The sequence below is a fragment of the Acipenser ruthenus genome, chromosome 7 (genome assembly GCF_902713425.1).
Source record: "Acipenser ruthenus chromosome 7, fAciRut3.2 maternal haplotype, whole genome shotgun sequence".
Classification (NCBI taxonomy): domain Eukaryota; kingdom Metazoa; phylum Chordata; class Actinopteri; order Acipenseriformes; family Acipenseridae; genus Acipenser; species Acipenser ruthenus.
This window is the reverse complement of record NC_081195.1, coordinates 34,309,563-34,333,605: the sequence shown is the minus strand read 5'-3', so window position 1 is coordinate 34,333,605 and position 24,043 is coordinate 34,309,563. Positions and strand designations below refer to the sequence as shown.

Sequence of the window (24,043 nt, the reverse complement as noted above, 5' to 3'; positions counted from 1 at the left end):
AGCTTATTTTGCATCCCTGGCGCATCAGCACACACAAAGGCTGCGATGCTGGCTCCGGGGATCAACCATAGTGCGGCCTCCCCAGAGCATCAGCATGACAACCGTCTGGATTGAGCTAAGTAGGGTACATCTCTGGGGTCTTCAAGTGGGCACCTTCCATCCTCAGTGTTTCGTCGACTAGCCCACGACACCTCAAGAGGGCTCGACGGTGATTCTGGCGTCCCAGCGTCACCCCCCTCCGTCCCCCACTCAACTCAGCCCAGCTTACTTACCTGTACATCAGCGTTTCTTTCTTTCTATTGTGCTTGAGATCCCCAGCCAGAATCTTTCCGTCTCAACCACAGCCAGTTGCTGCTCCTCTCTGCTGCTTCAGATAAGTTCTTCACTGTGTGACGAAACTCTTGGCCACTGAATCCGACGTCTCTGAGAAACCGGGATGTAGAGTGTGCCACAAATCCTCGACAACCCACTTCCACTGGGTAAACCCAGACTCTCCATCCTCGCTGTTCCGCTTCAGTGGCTAGTTGAGCATACCGCAGTTTCTTTCTCTCATATGCCTCATCTACAGCATCCTCCCTTGGCACTGTTAACTCTACCAGGTGAACAAGGCGTGCTGATCCAGACCACAAGACAATATCTGGTCGAAGGTTAGTGGTGGCAATCTCAGGTGGAAAAATAAGCCGTTGACCAACATCTGCTAGCATTTTCCAGGCTCTAGCAGCTTCCAGTTGTCCTGGGCGAGGATTGGTTTTAACACCTTTTCTTGGTGGTTCCTCTCCTGGGTGGAGGAATGTTGTCTTTTGTGTGTAATGTTTTGATGGAACAGGTGGCAACTTATTGGTCATGTTACGCTTGTCTTCCAATGCTAAGGCCAAACATCGCAGCACCTGGTCATGGCGCCAAGTAAACCGTCCTTGGCTAAGAGCCACCTTACATCCTGTCAAAATGTGCCTTAATGTTGCAGGTGATGAACACAAAGGACATGAGGGATCCTCTCCTACCCAGAGGTTTAGGTTCTGTGGTGATGGGAGAACATCATATGTTGACCTGATGAGGAAACTGATCCTGCTCTGTTCCATTGACCATAGGTCTTGCCAGCCAATCTTACGTTGTTCCACATTCTCCCATCTCATCCATTCTCCCTGCTTGGCCTGGGAAATGGCCTTTATACACCTCATCCTCTCCTCCTGCTTTTGCACCTCGTTGACTACCAGCTTCCTCCTTTGAGCTGGGGCTGCCTTGTGCCATGTAGGAGGAGCTGAACTGAGACCAAGACCCCCTCTTCCATGCTGAACTTGCCCCATGATATCACCAATTCGAAGGGCAGCCTTTGCATCTTCCACAGCTTTCTTTGCCGCCCACTTTCTTCCAGTTTTCAACACAGGTGCTGTCTCCCTTACGCATTTGTCGCGTGACTCTACTAATGTCATTTCCAGTCTGACCTTGGCGCACTTAAACTCCTCGGTTAGAGCGGAGACTGGAAGCTGCAGTATTCCTTTACCATAAGAATAATAATAATAATAATAATAATAACAATAATGATAATAATAATAATAATAAACATGTACAGTACCGTAAATAAACAGATAAATAATCAGAATGAAAACTAATAAGTCAGGAATTTAAACAGTGTTTTATGTGTGTCTCAGCAGCCTACGTACAGTGTTTATTGAAAGCGGACTGGTTATATTGAGCGGGTCAGCTCAACAAAGTCTGAGCGAATGTCAGTGATTTTACCATGAAACTGAATGGTGGCATTTGCTGTCAATCACACAATAATTATTTTTTATTTTTTTGGATCAGCTGTTTATAAAAAAGAGGCGCTGCGGTTCTACAGTGTATAAGTTAAATGCGGCTGTGTGCACGACTCTCCGAACCTCCAGAAGAGTGTTGTCTTTTTTAAACCAATCAGAATGAACTAACGCAGGGAGAAGATCGATCTGTGTGAACTACAGCCTGCGTCCGTTCGTAGGGTCCGTCTGAATCGTATGCCCAGTGTGAACCAGCTTTTACACGCCAAGCTGATTCAGTTCTGCAGACAGAACTACACTCAAATTGCTGAGCCATACATCATTGCAGCATCGATATACACCCTCTCAACCAATCAGAAAACAGGATCGCTCCACACTGTTACTGAATTAAGGATTCCTCCTGTCCAATCCAAACCTTACCACTTCATGGTCTCTTTGATTCCAGTAAACATCTACATTTAAGATGTGTAGTCACACTGTCTGTCTGTATCTTTACCTCAGCTCTCACTGTTTGTTCACATGTAGTTAAGTTGTGTGTTATTGAAAACCCTTCAGAATCTGAGACTATACTTAAAGCAGAGTGGAATAGACAGTACAATGCAGGTTTTCAGTTTATATACACTTACCTCAGCTCTGAGATATACTGAAGGCACTCAAGGAAACTTCTTAATTCACTCTCTTCAGTTGTCCAGTTCCTCAGCTCTACTGGTCTCTTCACTTTATAGAATGTAAATATTTCAAGGAAGAGGGAGGCCTTTCTTTTGGTCAAGTCCATAATCCAGGTTTCAGGAACGGACTGGTAAACTGGCAGTGATGTTTGCAGGACTTCCTTTCCAGTTTGTGTTTCATATTCTTTCCCAAGAGAATATAAATCCAGCAGAAATTCAGTTTGAGCCTCATTCCGATCATCTCTCGTAGAATAAGAACTAAAAGTGAAATCTGACCGGTGTCCTGTTTGTTTTTCATAGTCCGCTGCACGAGGCACCATATCCAGTAGAAATGAAATGGCTTTCTGTTTGCACTCAGCAGACTGCTCATTCCACCTGGAGAGTTCAGGAAACCTGAAAGAAGACGGTAAACATTCAGTCAGTTTTGTGCAATGTTTTTTCACCTGCTTCAGTGCAGTAAACACACAGATACAATGAAGCCTGTACCTCAATGACAGCATCACCATGAGAAGGTGAAACCAGTGGTAATTCTAGCACACAGCATATAGGAGAAGGTGGGCGAACAGAGCGTGATCGCGTTCATTTCCTATGAGGACAGAGTGTGTGTCATCAATTCAGCAGTTTTGAAATCGATGTAAGATTATCCCAGTAATCATCAAATTGCAATATGTAGCAGACAAACAGTTATATATGTCCGTGGCACTGCCATTCTTGGTTGTGGTCTCCCTATTTCGACCTGGCCACAGGGTTCAGACCATATTACACGTACAAAACGCTTTAAAATAAATTCAGTACCCTTTAATCTTTTTGCAGACCTGATAAATAGAAAATCTGCCAATCGGAGCATGAAAAAAAACTAATTTACATTTTCTGAGGAGGTATTTCGAAGCCTTAACCACTTAGCTATCGCTCAAAAAGTGCATGATTGACTAGGGCTATGTGTCCGGAAGACATACTGCATTGAATTATTAACATATCAGGTGTGGTTTCGGAGTTATAGGGGTGGGAATTAGCGATGCGCTTTCAAGTTTGACTGGATCGTGTCAGCAGCAGATGCTGTTGTTCTGCCTCTGCAACTTATTTGTGCTACTGTGCCTTTGTAACATCCAAATAAATATTAGTAAAAATAATTTAGCATTTATAATATATAGCATTTAATGTACTTTAACATAAGCCCTTAATGATCACATTTTGATATGTTGTAAACAAAATATTGCCCTTCTAAAATGACTCCTACGTGTTTTACTGCAGTACAGACTTGGTGCCTCATTCACTAAACAGAGGTAACGTGTTTTGCACACAGTAAGCCCCTTTACTGCGTGCTTTGTACACCTGCTGTATTCACTAACCAGTGGCAGGCAACCTAGCGCGTGGAAAAAGAACCGCATTTAAATATAATGAATAATGTTAAGGGGAGGAAATGTATGCAAATCACATCACAAAATACAGCGAGGGAGGTATTTGATATGCAAACCATATTCTCTTAAGGGCGCTAACTTTACTAGGTGCCTCAGCGTGTGTTAAAAGTACCGCTTATTGAAACCAGGTGGTGTCACAGAACCAGCAGAAGAGCTGCACAGGAGAGCGAGAAGAGTCAGGGAGAGAGTATTTCGGATCAAGCAGACGTAGGCTGTGTGAGGAGGAGGTAATATTAATAACCACGGCCAGATGGAATACGCGGCCGCTGATTTTTGGCGAAAATACGCAGAATTCACTCAAGACCGCAGAAAATGTAAACAAACTAGAATTCCACAGAATTTAATGTATTCAAATTGTAATATAATTTTTGTTATTGTTTAGGATCAATAAGTGTTTCAAAATTAGGTTAACATTTATATTTACAAAATGAATAATGAATGTAAAACATTAATAAAATATTATTAATAATAAATGAAAATACTTACTGTTAACCCTTTGCAGTTCATTTATTCAGCGTGTCTCAGGCGCGTCAGGTCCAATTTATTTTCACACGCGCAGTTTATTTTCGACGCGCTGTTTAAAAGTATTTTTTTCACAGTAAAACAGGTTTAAAAGGCACGGCATATCAACAGGACACTCAGTACTGCATCTCCAGCCCCGCCCCACCCCTTGTTCGCTGTATTTTTCACATACCTCTTTATAGTCGTGCATACTGATAAATCATCTCCTGATCACTCGTTTTATCACCAAACTACTCAATAATGATCCAAGTCATTATTTATCTAAAAAAACTCTGCAAATGTCTGTGATATTCTTTGAGCGCTGGATGCAGAAGCAGCTATCTTGTTTGTTTATGTCCGTGTTATCTCTGTGGTGCCCGGACTATGGTATATTCCTCAGACCCGCCCTTTTTTTTCCGGCTTCTCGACTCCTATCGGTGTCACTCGGCCACTGAATGGTTTTCTCGGCTTTTTCCGGAGAAAAAACGACTAGAGACCTGTGTTTTACGTCTTTTTGATGATGTCAGACAGGGTCCGACATTGGACTGGAAAGGGAAAATTATAATGTCGGACCTGCTCTGACATAGGACCGCAAAGCTTTAAAAGGATAGCAAGTGAGTTGGTTGAACTCTCCTGGTAGCATTAAGCTTGCTGTGCAGTATTGCTTTAATAGTGTATGAGTGTTTGCCTTCTGATTGTTTGTATAAAGTTATTTAAAGGTTTTGTATTCATAAGCTTTATTGACAAAACCCGTTAGTGTGTGGTGGAGCGGTTGTTGACATTTGTGTGAGCTGTTTTAATAAAACTGTCAGATTGTAATCTGTCTGCTTCCAACTGAGTTGTTGATATTAGAGTTATTTCTTCACCACATCCGAACCCAAATATTACACTGGTGGCAGCGGTACGGCTATTTTTTTGGTGATGATTGGAAAAAATTGACTTTTATTCACACAAAGGAGGATAAACAGCCAAGTCAGGAGCTGGATGAATCTGGGACTCTTTGAAGCAGCTGGTAAGAAAATAATTTATTTCTACCTGTTCTCAGATAAAGGATTACTACAGTTTTTGCGGTTTACCAATTTAAAGATACATTGCATAATTTTCAGTACAAGATGTCAGTGAATACAAACTCAGCAATTTCTTCTGATGAAGACACATCAGTGCAGCATTACACTAGGCCTTTTAGGATTGACCTCCCTCCAGCTTTTAAAGGGGACGGCACAGAACCTTTTGCCAGTTGGTCCAGGCGTTTCAAAGTTTCTGTGGAAGCTATTGCTAGTCAGTCAAATCAAGATTCACAAGTAATATTAGCTTCCGTTCTGCCCACACGTTTGGCAGATGCTGCTTTCTTATACTGGGACAGCCTCACACCTGCGGTAAAGAAAGATTACTTTGCAGTGAAGGACAAAATGAAAGAGGTTTTTGCTCAAAAGCAATATATACCATTTTTTTCAAACTTATGTCAATGCCCGTCCAAGAAAGCCTAATGAAAGCCTTGAAGTTTATGGTGCAGAAATTACCGGCTTGTTCTTGAGTCATTTCCTAATTATGACCAAAATGCACAGAAAGGTGAAACATTTTGTCATTTTGTCGCGGGACTTGACCTCACCTTGCAATCAAAAATTCATGAAATGGGTGCTGGAAATCTTGAGGAAGCTCTGACCATTGCTAGCCATTGTGAGAGAGCCCATGAAGCACTGACTCTGAATACAACTCGAAACACCCCACAGGCCAGCACACCACAGCCAGCAGGGGACAGTCAGTAGCCATGGTGTGTGCTAGAGATAACTCTGATCCACAACTACTTACACAACTACTGAGACACTTACCCTAAAGTAGACAATATTCAAAGTGATGTGCGTCAACTGAAGGAGAAAAAACGTTCTCTCGACTAGAGACATGGACCGATCTACCCTCCACTCCCACCCATGGAGCCAGCTACAATCACCACAGTGTTTCTCCAACTCACCGTCATTTTCAGCATCAACAGCGCTATTACAATTCACCTGAGAGATACCTCAGCCGTGGTTTTCAAAGTCAACAGTGCTATCGACCAGCCTCTCCAGAGCGCCATGCAGGTCAGGATGGGGAATCCACCGACAGGGGGGCGCCCTCGCTATCGATCTCCTGATTATGCAGCATGGTCCAGAGAGTATGAGCGCAACACTAGACAGAACAGTGGTGCTGACAGACCTCGAATTCCAAGTCTAGCATGCTGGGAAAGCAGGAATATGTTCAGCAAAGTGTTCATTTTCTGTCTCCAAATAGGCATCCGTCATGGGCACACTCAGTCGGGAAACTACCAGTAGCTGATGTTATGGAGCAAATGTCAGCACTTACTAATAGAGCTCCCAAAGACACACTGCAAGACAAACTTAGCAGCACTTGTACCGACCAGGCAGTTTCCACTGATACCTTCACAGCTAACTATTATAGAAGGTCTTGAAGTATGTGCCTTAGTACACACTGGTTCAACTATGTCTATTTTGAGTGAAGATTTGCGAATGTCATATCCTGCTTTAAAGAAACGACCTATCCAGAAATCTTTCATTCTGGCTCACTCTGTTACCGGACATTGTCTAGACACACTTCGGACAATGACAGTGAGCATTCGCTTAAGCAACGAACTGTTACATCACAATTTCCAAGTGGTCCGAGAAGCACACCAGCCTGTAATACATGGCAACAACATCACGATCTATTGGATATAAGCAAAGGCAAGCTGTCTCTGAGGAACACGGATTTACAGTTTCTTCCAAAGCAATATGAAGCCTGTGCATGCTGCAATGTGACAGTACTGACACCAACAGTTGTTCCTGCAATGAGTGAAGCTCTGATGACAGCCAGTGTTGAACATGCTACTGTCTTCTGCCCTCTACCATATAACTACATAGGACTTTTGGAACCTCAAATCACAACCTTGTAGTTGCACGTACCTTGAGTGGTTCAAAATGGACTGATAGTTGTGTGGATCCTGAACACCTCCGATCAAGAAATACAGCTGCAATCAGGTCAACATCTGGGTGAGTTCCATACAGTATCACAATCTGAAGCACCAAAGATGCAAGATGCATGCTGCACAACCTTTCCAGTGCAATGTGTTGCTTTACCTCCAGTTATTATCAATTCTGACTACTTGACTACATCTGAGCAGCAGTCATTGGAAAGGTTTTCAGCAGTGGATCAGAAGACCGGGGACATACAGGCATAATTAAGCACCATATCCGTACAGTTGATGATGCACCAATCAAATGGCAAGCTTACCGTGTAACACCTGATAAACAGCTGGAAATTCATCATCAGATAGAAAAACTCCTAAAGGCTGATGTCATCGAAGAGAGTTTTAATCCATGGGCTGCACCTGTGGTACTGGTGAGGAAAAAAGATGGGTCCTGGCGGTTCTGCTTAGACTACTGCAAGCTGAATGCTGTAACCATCAAGGATTCTCATCCTTTACCCAGAGAAGATGATGCTTTAGATGCACTGTCAGGTTCAGCATGGTACTCAACAATGGATCTTCAGCAAGGCTACTGGCAAGTTGAACTGGAACAGCAAGACAGAGAAAAGACAAAGTTCACAACAGGCAGTGGACTGTACCACTTCAAGGTTATGCCAATGGGTCTCGCCAATGCTCCTGCAACCTTTCAAAGGTTAATGGAGTTGGTGCTCAGGGGACTTCCATGGAAAACATGTTTAGTGTACCTTGATGATGTGCTCATCTTCAGCCGCTATTTTGAGGTACATCTACATCACCTGGAGGAAAACATCTCTCTCGCTTCCAATCTACTGGCCTGAAGCTAAATCCATCCAAATGCTGTCTTGCTCGGGACCATGTTGTTTTCCTTGGGCATGTGGTCTCCAGGGAGTAAGACCTGATCCCCGTAATGTGGAAAGTGTTGCAGAGAGGCCAGTCCCACGCACACCAACAGAAGTGTGAGCTTTCCTAGGACTTTGTTCCTACTATAGGAAGTTTATCAAGAACTTTGCACGTCATGCAGTCCCATTACACAAGCTGACTGAAAAGAATACTGCTTTTCACTGGACCGCTGCATGCCATGATGCATTCTATTACCTGAAGGATGCCTTGTCACAGCCACCTGTAGTTGTTTTTCCAGACTTCACAAAGTCTTTCCGACTTCACACAGATGAGTCTCGCTCTGCCATTGGAGCTGTACTTGCTCAAGTCCAAAACCACCGTGAGTCAGTCGTTGCATATGCCAGCCATGTTGTAATGGAAATTTTGCTTTCCCTCAATTAGACATATTAGAGACTGACAAAAGATAGAACAAACAAAGTGAGGTTAATTACCTTTTATTGATTGCAATCAGGAGCGTTCTACAGAGCGACGTAGTCTCTGTTAGCAATAGCAGAATCGCACACCGAGCCGTTTCTGGCTCCTCAATATATAGTCAGCTTAAACAAGCTTAAAGCAGGAAACTAATCGTCCTATCCTTATATGGTACTTAATGCAGTTTAACTATGTCTTTAGCAGAGGAAGTGTATACCATTTTAGGTAGCAGAGAATAGTAAAAAGAGGAAGTATGTAGGGTGCAGCTGCATAACAAGTTTATGCTAGACATGACAATCTAAAATTAGTTTAGACTGGTTGTTCCTCGTTATCTGTGGAGCTTGTTTACCCCATATCTGATTGGCTGGGGCAATCGCTCCACTTATAGTCGGGGTCTGATTGGTTGTTACCGGGCAGACTTTCTGGAACCTTCCTCGGCCGGGTGTGTGGCGTTGTTCCAAAAGACACTTTGTAACATCCTTATTATAAAAGTATATAAAATATATAAAATAAAATAAAGAGATAAAACATGCACAAACTCTTTTTTCTATCTCACTTCAGTTCCCAGTGTCCTAGAGATACCGGGCAGGGCTAGTTCTTACCCTCATTGTTCCATCTATAAGCTCTTTGTACTGTTAATGATGTGTCTAGCTTTATTGAGTTATTTAATGCCATTTAGGCAATACCTTATAAGAAAATAATCCACTACATTCCCTCCTTTGGTACCGTGCCAACCCGGTACCATAACTAATCATGATATTCTATCATACCTAAACTCAACCCCTCTTCCTCTTTACCTTCAGTGACGAGGAGGGGCATGGTCAAATGTTTAGTGGTGCTAATAGCCCCGTATGCGGGAACACAATACTTCATTGGCTAGCCCTGTAAGTAATCTTTTTTGTTTCTTAAGCACATATTTCAAATAACAGAATAATAAAATAGCAATAGACAAAACCAATAATGAAATAAGCGAGGACCCCTGTCCCACCACATTCCACTAGTCAGCCCAGTCCACTCCAGCACTTTCTCTAGCTAATCCACATAGGATACCCCACCCATGTGATCAGGCATCTGCTAATATCAGTTGACCAGCGTTGCCCGCCAGCGACGCCTGCACTCTACTAACTCTCGAGTGAACGTCCATAAGCTGCTTGTTAATGTGTGCCAATGCCACCAGCATACCTGTATGATTGATTGTCTTCATCCATTCTTCAGCATCTTTGTTAATGCCTGTGATGTTAATAGGTGGAGTGGGGTGCATGCTCAGGTGTCCCACAGTCACAACACCCTGCGGGTGAAAACACACAGCCGGCGACATGAGGCTTACCTGGCCGCTACTTCCCACCCCCATGCTTAAGGTGATTGCACACCATGTTCCATTTCTCATCTGAGTGCATCTTTCGTACCCTAGCTTTGGGTGTACCGTTGCTTCCATCAATTGCATTGACAGGTTAGTGCTGTTAGCATGGTCACACAGAACAGCATCACCAAATTCAATAAACTCAGTGGCTTTGAAGTACAGGGTGGCATTTTTGAGCACGCTGATCAACCCATGTTATTTGTGGGACTATAACCCGTGTTCCAATTACTACCCCTAGACTACTATCCCAGTACTGTGGTGGACCCGACCGGTGGTATGTGGCACTATTAAAATAAAACAAATATCTTCATCACATCGTTCAGTACATATCAGTATCCGGTCATATCCCACGCAACACCTGTTCTCTCCAAGCTGTCAAATTTACATCTTCAATTATTGTATTAACCGTCTTTCACCAGTCATTTGTTCGGCCATGGCCAATCTCTGAATAGCATCACCTGTTTTCAGAAACCGGCCATGGTTTTCACTGTCCTGCTGTATACTATCTATGGAATTGAGGCTTGAATTCACAGCCCCGAACCACCCAGCAATGTCGTCAATCAGACCCCTCCTTTGACGGCCACCTGCGTTATGTTGGTAAGTATCCAATCCACGATTAAGAGTTTTATTCAATATTTTAGTTAATAGGCTAAACTCACCACACCTTTTGGTGTAATGTCGTTCGATATCTTCAATGTTCATTTTTACCAACGTTTGCAACCAGGTTGCTCCCATCACAAATGGTTTTGCCTCTTCCACAGCTATCAACCTGTCTGGGGAAAGGGCATTAGTGGGGGACATTGAGTGGAGTGGAACTGTGGCTTCATACCTCCCATATACCATGTATTTTCACAAGTACCATCACACGCACTGAGTGCACATTAACACATGTCCAATTGCTTGTTGCATTAGTTTGTTCCTGTTGTCACTGTTTTGACACAGTTTTTTCGTCCAGAGACAGTCCACCTCCAATGACGCACCACTGCTTACAGTTCGGTTGCATATTGACTCATACTGGATCGCTCCCACTGTTAGTATCACAAGTAGGACATTGTTCAAACTGTGCTGGAGTCATTGCATTGTTCTGGCTTATCAAACGCACAGGTTGCCGCGTTCCCTCTATGTTACTCTCGAAGGAAAGTGGTCTTTGTCGTTGTCTAAGGATTCACGTGCAATTCTCCCAGGGGGCCCCCAAAGCTTGTCTCTCTGCACACGCCTCGTTCCACGCCCAGAAGTGTGGAATCCTCTCCGACTCTGGAATGACATAATACCTGGAACACAAATCATGTTACTGTCCGTTGCTGCTCCCGCTGTCTGTGGAAAGGGATATACCATTAGTTTCGGGGTATTCAGTGTCAGCAAATTCAAACTGAGATGTATCCACGCGGTGGTACCGTTTGGTCTGTGTCCAACGTACTCACTTAACCCCATGTGGGAGCTTCACTGCTACCCTAGTTTGTGTCACCATCAGCACTATGTATTAACCAAACCGTTAACATCTCTTTTCTCTTCTTGTGTCTATTTTGTGTGTCTATAATAGACTGCTGTTTCTGTGCAAGAATGACAAAATATCTCTACTGACACAGCTGCTGTTTTGTGGTTAACAGGAAACCGCACTGCTTCCTTAGCCAGTTTCAACCTTCTCGTTGCTTTTGTGCTTTCACTTTAGTTGACTGTGTGGGTTGTCCAGTTCTTTTACTTGGTCTTACAACGAAACGATCACCTATGCCCGAGATTACCACAATTGTCACATTTAGGTTTCTGCCCCTGTTTGCAATCTGACCTTTGTGTCCCATTTTACCACAGTTCTGACATGCTCCATCAAATTGTGCCCCACTTATATATATATATTTTTTTACTACTACACATGGTTACTACACATGGTCTACTACCCCTACTACCCCTACTACCCCTCCTTTGGACACATGGTCAAGACCGTGTGCCCACTTACACATCATGGGGTACCAGGCGCGTGGCAAAATGGGTTTACCGTTTGGCCCCAACCAAAACCCAGACTCGGTTTGGCCCCCTCTGCGTAAACTGTCATTTCCTTTTCCCCATTGTGCTTCTCACGCACTCTTACTGGTAATGCAACTTTATTTATTTATTATTCTATGTTACTTAATGCACGAACCTTGCAGAATTCCTTTCTTTGTCTTTCCAATTAATTTTAACATACGGATACAATTTTGACACATTACACTGTCTTTAACACCTGATTCATATTATTGCCGTTCCACCTTTAGCATAACAATCAACTTGTCTATGCCCCAGCCTACCACACTTCTCTTTCCTTCTGTAAACTACAACACCTCTCAACCACACAACTTTTAGGAATGCCTATCTATTTCTATGTTTTAACTTTCTGTAACATAACCTCTTGTCTTTTTGTACTTTGCCTTTTTCTTGTTAGTTACAGGTTGTGATATTTTTAGTATCGCCTCAATTCTGTTTTTGCACAGGGACTTCCCCTCGGCTGACAGCTGGCGGCCTAGACAAGTTACTTCCCCATTTACAATCGGTACATCTATCAGTCTTGCTTGTTTACAACGTGATACATATACATATATATTGTCTTTAACCTACTCACACTTTTACATTACCTTTGAGCCATACCCCTTCTCCTCACATCCACACACACACACACAACCAGACCCGGGTCACTCAATCACATCTCACAAGGAATTCCAGTTACACAACAATGCCACAATCGGCAAAACACTAGACCTTACATGTCCGTCTACCAGGACTTAATTTACCCTCTGTCAAATCTCAAGTCTTGGCCCAGCAAACACCCACGAGTTTTTTAAATGCTTAGTCGAAGTACAAACTCAACTGTTAGCGACTGGATCCACTAAATATTGGGGATGGTAATTAAACATACTCATCCTCCTTGGACAGTCAATAACAGACAAGTCAGCGCAACAATTAATTGCAAATTGTTTATTGTGTTAAATCTGTAGTGGGGTCTTTTGGGAGGACTCAGCGTGACAGCCCGTAACACTAATCTTATAAACTTTAATACGCAGCGCAAAGAAAGTCAGTAAGTGTATTCAAAATACAATTCTGACATTCATATTTAAAACAACGTGTGCACATGGACAAACAAACAGAGAGAAACAAACACAAAGGAACATTAGTTCAATTAACTTTCCCTAACGAAAATCATAGAAAAGGAACAAATTACTGATTCAATTAACTTCTGCGCTTTATGTCGGGGGTCACTGTAGGAGGCATACAGACATGTAAACATTAAATAGACAGACAGACAAACAATGCGCATATTACATAATAAGGATCCTTGATATTACTTTTTTAGTGTATCCACATTCTACAACACTTACTCATACCTTCCGCAACCTGCTTTAGCCATTTGCTACACCTTTTACTGTCAGGCATTCTTTCTGCCTATGCCCGTATACCCCACAATTTCTACATTTACCTGAAAACACTTGACAGTTTCCCACTCTGGGGCCTGTACAATCTACTCTTCTGTGTCCATACTCTCCACAGTTATGACAATTGCCTGGAAAGGGATTAATTCCCGTATCCTGGCCCACCGGGCCCCTGCCTTGCCAGGGTTGACGTTGTTGTCCCCTTTCCCCTCCGTCATTGTTCCAGCCTTTTCCTCTTTCCATTTTTTCCATTTCATCCTCAGCCATTCTCTCCCACTTCCTAAACGCGTCCCAATCTATCCTGCCCTTACGCTTCCTTTTCTGTTTTTCCCATTGTTCTAACTCCTCCCGTATATCCCCTAATTTACTTACACTTAAAGTGCCCCCCAAAGGGAAGCTTGACTTACTATACCACAAATAGCTTTGACTAAGGGGGGAAGGCCCCCACCTATCATGCATTTTTTTCTGACATCCTGTTAGGCTCGTGCAGTCTACACCCCTGCTCTCTGACTGACTCATTTCCTCTTTCTTGATGCCGCTGACTCTACCTGGCTTGTGGTTTTGCTCAGGAAACAAAAGAAGCGCAGAAACAGCAATTGCAAGCAAAGGACAAAATAGAGATAGAGAGGAAAAGAAAGGTAGTGGTACTATTTGAAACGTTTCTAGTAATCAATATTAACGAGTTTTCTTTTTCTTTTGTTTACGTCAGTTTTTCATTCTCTCTTCAGCCAGTCTCCTTGTCTTTTATTTCGAGTGTTTTATCAGCCTCCGGGATGGCGGTCGGGCAACCCCCCCCCGACCCGGTTTTTATAAGACAGCTTCTCTTATAATTTTAAAAGGACTATGTCTCATCGGTCCGCCAGATATCTACGTCTCAATAGACCCTATAGACATCCTACTATCGATACGCCATTACATGCCTTGTCTGAGAGACTTTTTCTTTGGCATCCGACGAAAGACCACTTACCCACCATAAGTCGAAATCTTAAAGACCACTTACCCACCATAAGTCGAAATCTTAGACATTTAACTACCAACAGCGGAAGACCACCTAAATTCTAAGTCGAAATCTTCACGAAAGACCACTTACCCACCATAAGTCGAAATCTTATCCGGGTCGGTTCGTTGCCCTTACACCACTAACGGGACTGAGTTTAACACCCTGCTCGCAGCGCCAAATTGTAATGGAAATTTTGCTTTCCCTCAATTAGACATATTAGAGACTGACAAAAGATAGAACAAACAAAGTGAGGTTAATTACCTTTTATTGATTGCAATCAGGAGCGTTCTACAGAGCGACGTAGTCTCTGTTAGCAATAGCAGAATCGCACACCGAGCCGTTTCTGGCTCCTCAATATATAGTCAGCTTAAACAAGCTTAAAGCAGGAAACTAATCGTCCTATCCTTATATGGTACTTAATGCAGTTTAACTATGTCTTTAGCAGAGGAAGTGTATACCATTTTAGGTAGCAGAGAATAGTAAAAAGAGGAAGTATGTAGGGTGCAGCTGCATAACAAGTTTATGCTAGACATGACAATCTAAAATTAGTTTAGACTGGTTGTTCCTCGTTATCTGTGGAGCTTGTTTACCCCATATCTGATTGGCTGGGGCAATCGCTCCACTTATAGTCGGGGTCTGATTGGTTGTTACCGGGCAGACTTTCTGGAACCTTCCTCGGCCGGGTGTGTGGCGTTGTTCCAAAAGACACTTTGTAACATCCTTATTATAAAAGTATATAAAATATATAAAATAAAATAAAGAGATAAAACATGCACAAACTCTTTTTTCTATCTCACTTCAGTTCCCAGTGTCCTAGAGATACCGGGCAGGGCTAGTTCTTACCCTCATTGTTCCATCTATAAGCTCTTTGTACTGTTAATGATGTGTCTAGCTTTATTGAGTTATTTAATGCCATTTAGGCAATACCTTATAAGAAAATAATCCACTACAATGTTCTAACAAAGGCAGAGAGGAAGTGGTCAACATGATAGGAAACTTTGGGCTATCGTTTGGGCTGTTCGTCATTTTCGACGTTATCTCTACAAGCAGCCTTTTGTCATTGTCACCGACCACAAGCCACTGTTGGGCTTAAGAAAGATCTCTATAGATAGTGAAAGGACAGGACATCGTGCAAAATGGGCTCTTAAACTTGAGCCGTACAACTGGGTGGTTGTCCACCGTGAGGGACACAGCCATGCAAATGCTGATGCGCTCTCCCGCAGTCCACCTGCAGTCACAACAGCAGTCGCTCCAGCAGTCATGTCACAGAGCCCTGTTACACCTATCTCCTGTTGAAGCACATCAGCTATCCAAACACCACCTCTTAGCTACGGCTGCATGAGCGACCGACCTCCAGACCACCACAACAGTGATGAAGTGCTTACTCCAACTCTCAACACAGAGCCATTAAGAAAGTACCCTTCATCCAAACCCATCTTTACACTCTCAAATGATGGACAAGACATCTGTCTTCAGCAACAGAAGGACCCCATTTTAGCTGAAGTCATACACTGGAAGACAGAGGAAGGCCATAGACCCCCTCATTGGCAAATGAAAAACAAAGCTTAAATAAACTGTGGCAAGAATTTCACTTACCTTTTACAATGGCTTACTGTGCCAGAAGGCATACTGCACTGCATGCAGAGATACTGTCAACCAGGTAATAGTGCCTCAGTGCTTAATAGAGGAAGCGCTTAGGTTCCTACATAGTAACCCGGTTGCTGGACACTTAGGTGCTGAAAAGACCTTGCAACGTGCATATCAGTTATGAAATACAAGCATGGTGTGAGAAGTGAACATCTTGTCAAGTTAGGAGAGCTCCCATGCCAAGACAGCGAGCACCTATGAAGAGTGTGGTCACCAATGAGCCATTTCAAAAAGTGGCTGCTGACATTCTAGAGGTTCCCATCACCAATCGTGGAAACCGATATCTCTTTGCTCTCCCAGACCAACGAGCTATGACTGTAGCAAAATGCTTGTTTGAGAACTACATTAGGGAGCATGGCATTCCTGAAAGTCTGCACACAGACCAGGGATGTCAGTTTGAGTCAGACCTCGTTCACCAGCTATGTCAGTTGCTTGGTGTCAAGAAGAACAGAACAAGCCCAGATCATCCACAAGGGGATGGTCTAGTAGAATGGTTTAACAGAACTCTTCTTGATCAGCTAGCAAAGACACTGTTAGAACATTCTGGTGAATGGGATGACTATTTAAACCCAGCTGCTCTAGCTTATAACACCAGCACTCACTCAAGCACTGGATTTACCCCTTTTTTCTGACACATGGGAGAAAAGTGAGGTTGCCAGCCGATGTGATGTTCCGCTCTGAGCCACATGTAGCCAAGTCTACCCCTGTAACGCTGTCAGAATATGCTGCCTTACTTATCAAGAAGTTTCAAGTTGATTTCAATTCTGCTGCCGAAAATAACCACCATGCTAGGCTGCAGCAAAAGCATGCATATGACCAACATGTCAGGCATAACCCCTATCAGCAAGGTGATCTAGTATGGTTACATGACCCTACTACAGCCCAAATGAAGCTTTCCCCTCACTGGAAAGGGCCTTATGAGATTTTGGACTGTCTTGGATCCACTGAAGATGACCCAGGGGTGAACTACAGGATTCAATACTTGCTGGAACCTACAGGAAAATCTCAGGTGGTACATTATAACCGCCTTCGGAAATACACCTCCCCTGTACCCCAGCATGTGAGGACGAGATTGGAAGAACACCGGTTGGTGTATAGATATTGGTGCACGGGATATAAATGGGTCTGTGTAGCACAAGTGATTTAAAATATATAGTTGTATTTAGGCACAGGGATTGCACGGTCACGTCACGTGATTTTAAAGTATTTAATAATATGTGAGCACGGGGTTGCACAAATTAGTTCACGTGCTGGGGTTCAAGTGAATAATTAATTAGTAATTGAATCCCGGCACGACAGTATATATAGATGCACGTTTCACTCACTCGGGGTTGTGTGTTCAGGGCGAAGGAATGGGAGACAGTGAGGAGATAATAATATTAAGGAATATTATTAAGGAATTGTTATTAAAAAGGAATTGCTACGTGGTGCTGGAGGACCAGCACGGTACGTGTTTGTTTAGTGTTCGTCCCTGTGTGTTAGTGTCTGTTCATTTTGGTTATCTGTCTGTTTATTTTGTCGTCAAGTGCTGTGTGCTGTTTTTTGTTTAAATCTTTTATTTGTTTTATTAAACTCACTGAGCACCGCAGCATCTGAATTTCACCTGCAAGTACTGCCTGTCTGTGTATTTCTTTCTCGCCTGACGTCACCCCTACAGCCAGCCTGTTCACAAGCCCCCAGCAGATATTCTCTTGAGACTAGCTGAACTTGTGCTCACTTTGAATTGTTTTTCTTTTAATGGAAATGTTTACACTCAAGTAAGAGGTGTCAGCATGGGAACTAATAAGGGACCATCATATGCCTGCCTTTTTGTAGGATCAGTTGAGAAAACATTTTTGCAGCAATACAATGGTAACAAACTGAAACTACCTCAGCTACATTGATGACATCTTTGGAAATTCAACTACATCTTATGAAGATTTGAAACAGTTCATTCACTCAGCATTAAATTCCCACCCAGCTTTAGAATACACATGGGACATCAGAGACCGGCACCAGTATATTGTTTTTAGACATTTCCATCACAGCTGAGAATTCCACTATCAACACCACTATATGACTCCTCACACCCTAAGACTTGCTGCGACTCAATTCCCTATTTCAACTTTTAAGACTCAGACGTACTTGCAGAGATGATCAAGACTTTTCCATTAAAAGTGAGGCAATGTGTGAAATTTTTGCAAATTGCGGTTTTCCAGACGAAATCATCAACAGTTCTAAATTCCGTGTTTCATTTTTAGACAGAAAGCATGCTTTACATACCACTAAAAAACACACAGTGCACATAATTCCTCTAGTCCTCACTTACCACCCCACCAACAGAGTACAGAAAATTGTGCAAAGAAATTGTAAAATTCTACAGCAAAACCCATCTACAGCACCTATTTTTAAAAATCCTCCACTAATGTCCCAGAGAACAGAATACGTGGTCCACAGTGAAATTCGCCCTTCTGCAGAACCTTTAAAAGGCCCAGTCCCATGCAACATTCCCATCGTCCCACGATGTACGACATGCAAATATATTAACTTCCAAACTGAGATAAGAGGCCCTAAATCAGCACGCCACATCCACCAGCCCTTTACATGCACTTCTAAAGGAGTAGTGTACTGCATCATGTGCACAGAATGCAACCAATTACACATTGGGGAAACTAAAATACGTTTAGCAGATCGTTTTGTGGAACATTTACGAAGCATTCGAATTACAGTGAGATGGTTTTGGAGGCACTCATTGCACAACCAAGTCAGTGATTTGCCATTTTAACAAAAACATGCAGCACACATACATTTTTATTTATTTGAATGGATATGTTATTTTAATTTAATTAATAATTTTTAACTATTGAATCTCAAAGTTAGTTCAGTGTGAACAGTAAATCCAAGATGGACTTCCGGCTCAATAAAGAGCTGGTTTTTGCACATAAAAATGATTTTTTTTGATGGTTTAAAAAATGTTTTTTTAAGTTTTTGTTTCAGATATCTTTGTTAGGTTAAAACTGATTAATAAAATCCATTTTGATTTTTTTCTGTTTAAATCTAAAAATAAGTTTCGACCACACTAATAGGAGGGCACTAAGGGGGGCAAATAGGGAGGCACAACCCTATTTAGGGGGAGGGGCATCTAATACCATATTTTTTCTAAATAAAGGTTCCAATTTGGGTGCAGCGACTTGTATTCAGGGTTTTTCAGTTAGGGGACTAATTTACATTTCTGCATGTGCGCTTGAACGAGAGCTACTGTACACAGTAATGCCACTACAGTAATTACTCCTGATACAGTACCGTATATTAAAATGGCTACGCAGTGAACTTCACACACATTTTATTATGCAGCTTTTAAAAGAAATGTTATCTTGTTTGCTGAAGAAAATGACTTCTGTTCAATAATGTAAGTCCCAAGTTTTCTTTTCCCATTTATAATATAGTTGATGACCTACTGTGATTCTTTAATATACGGTAATAGTGTTCCATGCAGGCACCTAGAAATTAAAAGGTCATTTAACCATTAATTATTCTATTTGTTTCATTGAGTTAAATACAACTTGCATTCAGGGTCTTTGAATTTGGAGGTGTGACTTGAATTCAGGGGCAATCTCTGAACACAATCAGAGCTGGCATACTTACTTACATAACACATCACAATAGCGTTCCCATCCATTTCCAAACATGTTTCGTCAAAGTTCAATACATTGTGCACATAAAAGTGTCAATTATACAACAATTAATTACTGCACTAAATACTAAATTCTAAAGTAGCATTTTTATTGGGGAATAGCTTTATTACTTTAGATGGGCTTGATACATTCTGATACTTACCGAATGAAGTCAATATTTGGCAAGCAAGTGAGGAGTGGATCAATAAGGGTGTCACCAAGCTGATCACACGAATAGATCCAGTGAAGACAGACAACGATCTTCTGTTCACTCCTATTAATTACTTGTGCAGCTCTGCTGAAAACAGTTTCTTCAACTGGAAGGTGAATTTCATTTCCACAGAGTCTCAGCAAGTTGTTTATTTCATTCTCCTGGCCAATCTCGAGTGCACTCCTCCACAGCTCAGGATACATTTCTTGCTTCATTCTGTTCAGTTCAATGGAGAAAAAAAATGTCCATACTGACTCACTCCTTTGAAAGAATCAACACTTACTCTATTATCATTAATATATAATGTTAGTGTCAGTTACAAAAGCAAAGCCTTCAGTATCATAAAAAAACACCATAAACTGCATCCACTGTATGACCACGTAAAAATGTAAATGCGACTTTTTTAAAAAATATTATTGTTATTAAACTCAAAACATGATGGTAAAAACCTGATGGTAAAAACAATGCAAAATCAATATTTAAAAACAGTATAGTTTATAGTAAGTGCACATTATATACTAAAGTACAATATGAAGTAAGATGCAACCAGTGATATAATAGTAGTGTAATAGTGCAAGGATAGTGTGTCAGCTGAGGATCCAGTAAGGCAGTGAGAGACGGGGCAGTCCTGAGGTTTTCTGGTAGATGGTTCCACCACAGAGGAGATAGGGAAGAGAAGGAGCAGGCATAGGAGGATGGAGAGTGGAGGGAAGGCACTAGAGGAACAGAGAGGGTGAGAAGGGGTATAGGGAGACATGAGGGAGGTGGGGGGGGGGGGGTGAATAAAGTGGTAGGCAAGAACAAGGGTCTTGAATTGAATGTGAGCAGAGATGGGTAGCCAGTGGAGGGTGCAAAGCAGAGGGGGAGCATGAGAGTAGTGAGGTTTGAATACAAGACAAGCAGCAGAATTTTGAATGAGATGAAGGGGGCCGATAGCCGAAGCAGGGAGACCAGCAAGGAGAGAATTACAGTAGTCCAATCTGGAGAGTACAAGAGCTTGGCCCAGGAGATGAGTGAGAAAAGGACAGATTGAGTAGATGTTGCTAAGGAAGAAGCTGCAAGTGCAAGTCAAGGAAGAGATGGAGAGAAGGAGAGGTCAAGAGGAACACCTAGGTTTTTAGCAGAAGGGGATGGAGAGAGTGATAGAGTCAAGGGAGAGGAAGCAGAATGGAAGTAGAGGAGGTCAGATTTAGAGAGGGTGAGTTTCAGGTGGTGTGAACACGTCCAATTTGAGAGGCATTCTGAGATGCGGGCATCGAAGGAGGGAAAGGAGAGGAAGATTTGGGCATCATCAGCATAGAGGTGGTAGGAGAAGCCAAGAGATGAGATGAGTGCCTAGCGAGCGGGTGTAGATGAGAATAGGACAGGTCCCATGACAGATCCTTGTAGAGAGGGGGCGAGAAGAAGAGAGAGAGCTGGAAGGAACGGTTAGAGAGATAGGAGGAAAACCAGACAAGAGCAGTGCCTGAGACCCCCAGGTCAGAGAGAGACAGGAGAGAATAGCATGATTAACAGTGTGTTAAAAGAGCAGTGCCTGAGACCCCCAGGTCAGAGAGAGAGAGGAGAGAAGAATAGCATGATTAACAGTGTTAAAAGAGCAGTGCCTGAGACCCCATTTGATTGACGTGATCAATCTACCATTCACACATTTGAGAGACTAAACCCTCCCACACATATCCTATAATCTCGGAAGCGATTGGTCAAACACAGCGTGCCCAAGCACTGAGTTACTACCGCATATGCCACGGTACAGAGACAGCATACAGTAATCAATAGCGATCGATCAGTTCTGAAAATAACTATTGAAAGTAACTTTAAGTTTGCTAAAAATAGGTCCTTCGATCTCCTAAATGTTGTATCCATCAAAAGTTGTGCCAATCAAAGCACTATAAAAAATATAAATAGACCTTTTTGTTTGATTGTTTGACTTCCTCATCCGACATTGAATAACACTGAGAAATCATATACAGCGCAGTTTACATTTAAATGACGTGACCGATACACCATTCACATATTTTGAGAGCTTAAACCCTCAAGGCCGGCGCTACAGTGAGATTTATTTTAGGACATACACAGTACGCCCCTTAGCACTTTACGAAGAAATTTCTAGGGTGTACGCCGTATGCCCCCTAGCACTGAAAGGCAATGCTTCATTGGTGAAATATCTGATTCAGTATCTAAGATATTCTCCACTAGTACTGCATGCGACAAAGTAACTCTGTGACAGAGAAAGAATGAATCTTGGTTATAAATCTCCCTCCCGACCTTAGAGGGCACTGTGTAAAGGGAACAGAGTGCACTGGACTGGATGGCCCGACAATTCATTCCTATTTAGAAAGGGGACGGAGCTACTGTACACCAAGTCATCGACCCGGAAGGGAAGCGATGTGATGTGGCAACCACAGATTGGAGGAGAAACGGTTGCAAATCGCTAACCAAAGGGGCTTGACTGATGGTACTTAAGGGGACGTAGCGAGGTGATCTGTTCCTTTGTACAGTTAATATTGAACCGGAAGGAGAAACTTATTTGTATCGTGAGTGTTTTGTTTGTTTTGTCCTGTCTAAAATCTGCTTGTTTATTGTTATTAGACGGCTAACATGATCCGGAGCTGTCGCTACAGGCCAGCATTCGGTTCAGAGGGTTCAGAGTGGAGAACGAGTGTGGAGAGGAGGTAATAAAATAAACACAGAGAGAGATAATTCCTAAACGTGCTGGTTAATAAACCAGCACAATATTTGTTATTTGTTTATTTGTTTGGCCAACGTGCCAGTTTCAGTTTCGCCCGCTACTTCCTGAGTCTGTGTTTCTGGTCTGACATCACCCCTGCAGCCATGCTGTTTACAGTTGGTGTCAGAACTGGGACGACAGCGCCGCCAAGCGTCAAGCCAGGAATATTGCAGTTTTTTTTTTCAAAATAAGTTTTTTGTTTTGTCTGTGGAAAAAATATATAAATAAACAATAAAAATGGGGGCCGGAGGAAACAGCAGCAGCAGCAGCAAGCGCAGCAGCAGCAAGCGCATCAACAGCAGCGCACGGCCAATTGCAGGCCCCGCTGCGTCTCGCTACACCGGACGTCTGCCTCGCCTGTCTAGACGAGGATGGGTGGTGCTTCCTTTGTGGCGAACATCTCCAGTGCCAGGAGGAGACTGCTTGCTGCCTCTGCCTCCACCGCCAGGAGCAGAGCAGCAGGAGCTGCCTCTGCCTCCACCGTTTCCACCGCCAGGAGCAGAGCAGCAGGAGCCTCTGCCACTCCCACCTGTTTATTACCCGTTGGTTCCTCCTCTACCACCGCCTGAAGATTACCTGCCACTCCCTCCTCCACTACAATGGGAGGACTGCTTACCGCTTCCACCTCCACCACCATGGGAGGACTTCCTGCCGCTCCCACCTCCACCGCCATGGGAGTGACTGTTCCTGCCCTGCCTCACTCCACCCAAGGATGCCTGCCTCGCTCCGCCCAAGGATGTCTGCCTCGCTCCGCCCAAGGATGCCTGCCTCTGCATCGCCTGGAGTTGCCTGCTGCTCCGCATCACCTGGGGGTTGCCTGCTGTTCTGCATCGCCTGGGTTTGCCTGCTGCTCCGCATCGCCTGGGGTTGCCTGCTGCTCCGCATTGCCTGGGGATGCCTGATGCTCCGCATCATCTGGGGTTGCCTGCTGCTCCGCATTGCCTGGGGAGCCACCAGTTACAAAATACTAGGGAGAAGTGGAGCTCCCGCTGCCGCCTTCATGGCCAGGGGCTCCCCTTCTGAGTTCGCCTCCCTATGGTCCGATGCTGCCGTCGCCTCCCGAGGGTCAGCGGTTGCCGTCGCCTGGGGTCGCTGTCAGCTCCGCTTCGCCTGGGGTCGCTGCCAGCTCCGCTTCGCCTGGGGTCGCTGCCAGCTCCGCTTCGCCTGGGGTCGCTGCCAGCTCCGCTTCGCCTGGGGTCGCTGCCAGCTCCGCTTCGCCTGGGGTCGCTGCTTTGCTGCAGGAAATACTATGACCGGAGCCCTACAAGGGGGAGCTTTACCTCTTTTATTTTTGCTCTGTGAACAGTGTGTTTTTGTGTTTAAATATTTATTTGATTTTTGTTTGAAAATAAACGGCAACTGCAATGCCATGCTACAGAGGGGAGCTGCGTATACTCAGGAGGAGAGAGTCCGCTCTGCAGGA

General features: G+C 43.5%; 1 protein-coding gene across 8 annotated transcripts in view; it reads right to left on the bottom strand.

The window, feature by feature from the left end:
* si:ch211-108d22.2 (uncharacterized) overlaps nucleotides 1-24,043 on the bottom strand; it is a 131,998-nt gene that overhangs the window by 53,994 nt on the left and 53,961 nt on the right. For all 8 annotated transcript variants that reach the window (XM_059026792.1, XM_059026794.1, XM_059026795.1 and 5 more), the window contains 2 exons: nucleotides 19,845-20,108; nucleotides 2,378-2,812 (listed from right to left, as the gene is read on the bottom strand). In XM_059026792.1, coding sequence (XP_058882775.1) covers nucleotides 2,378-2,812; nucleotides 19,845-20,108 — 699 coding nt within the window. The remainder of the gene's footprint in view (nucleotides 1-2,377; nucleotides 2,813-19,844; nucleotides 20,109-24,043) is intronic.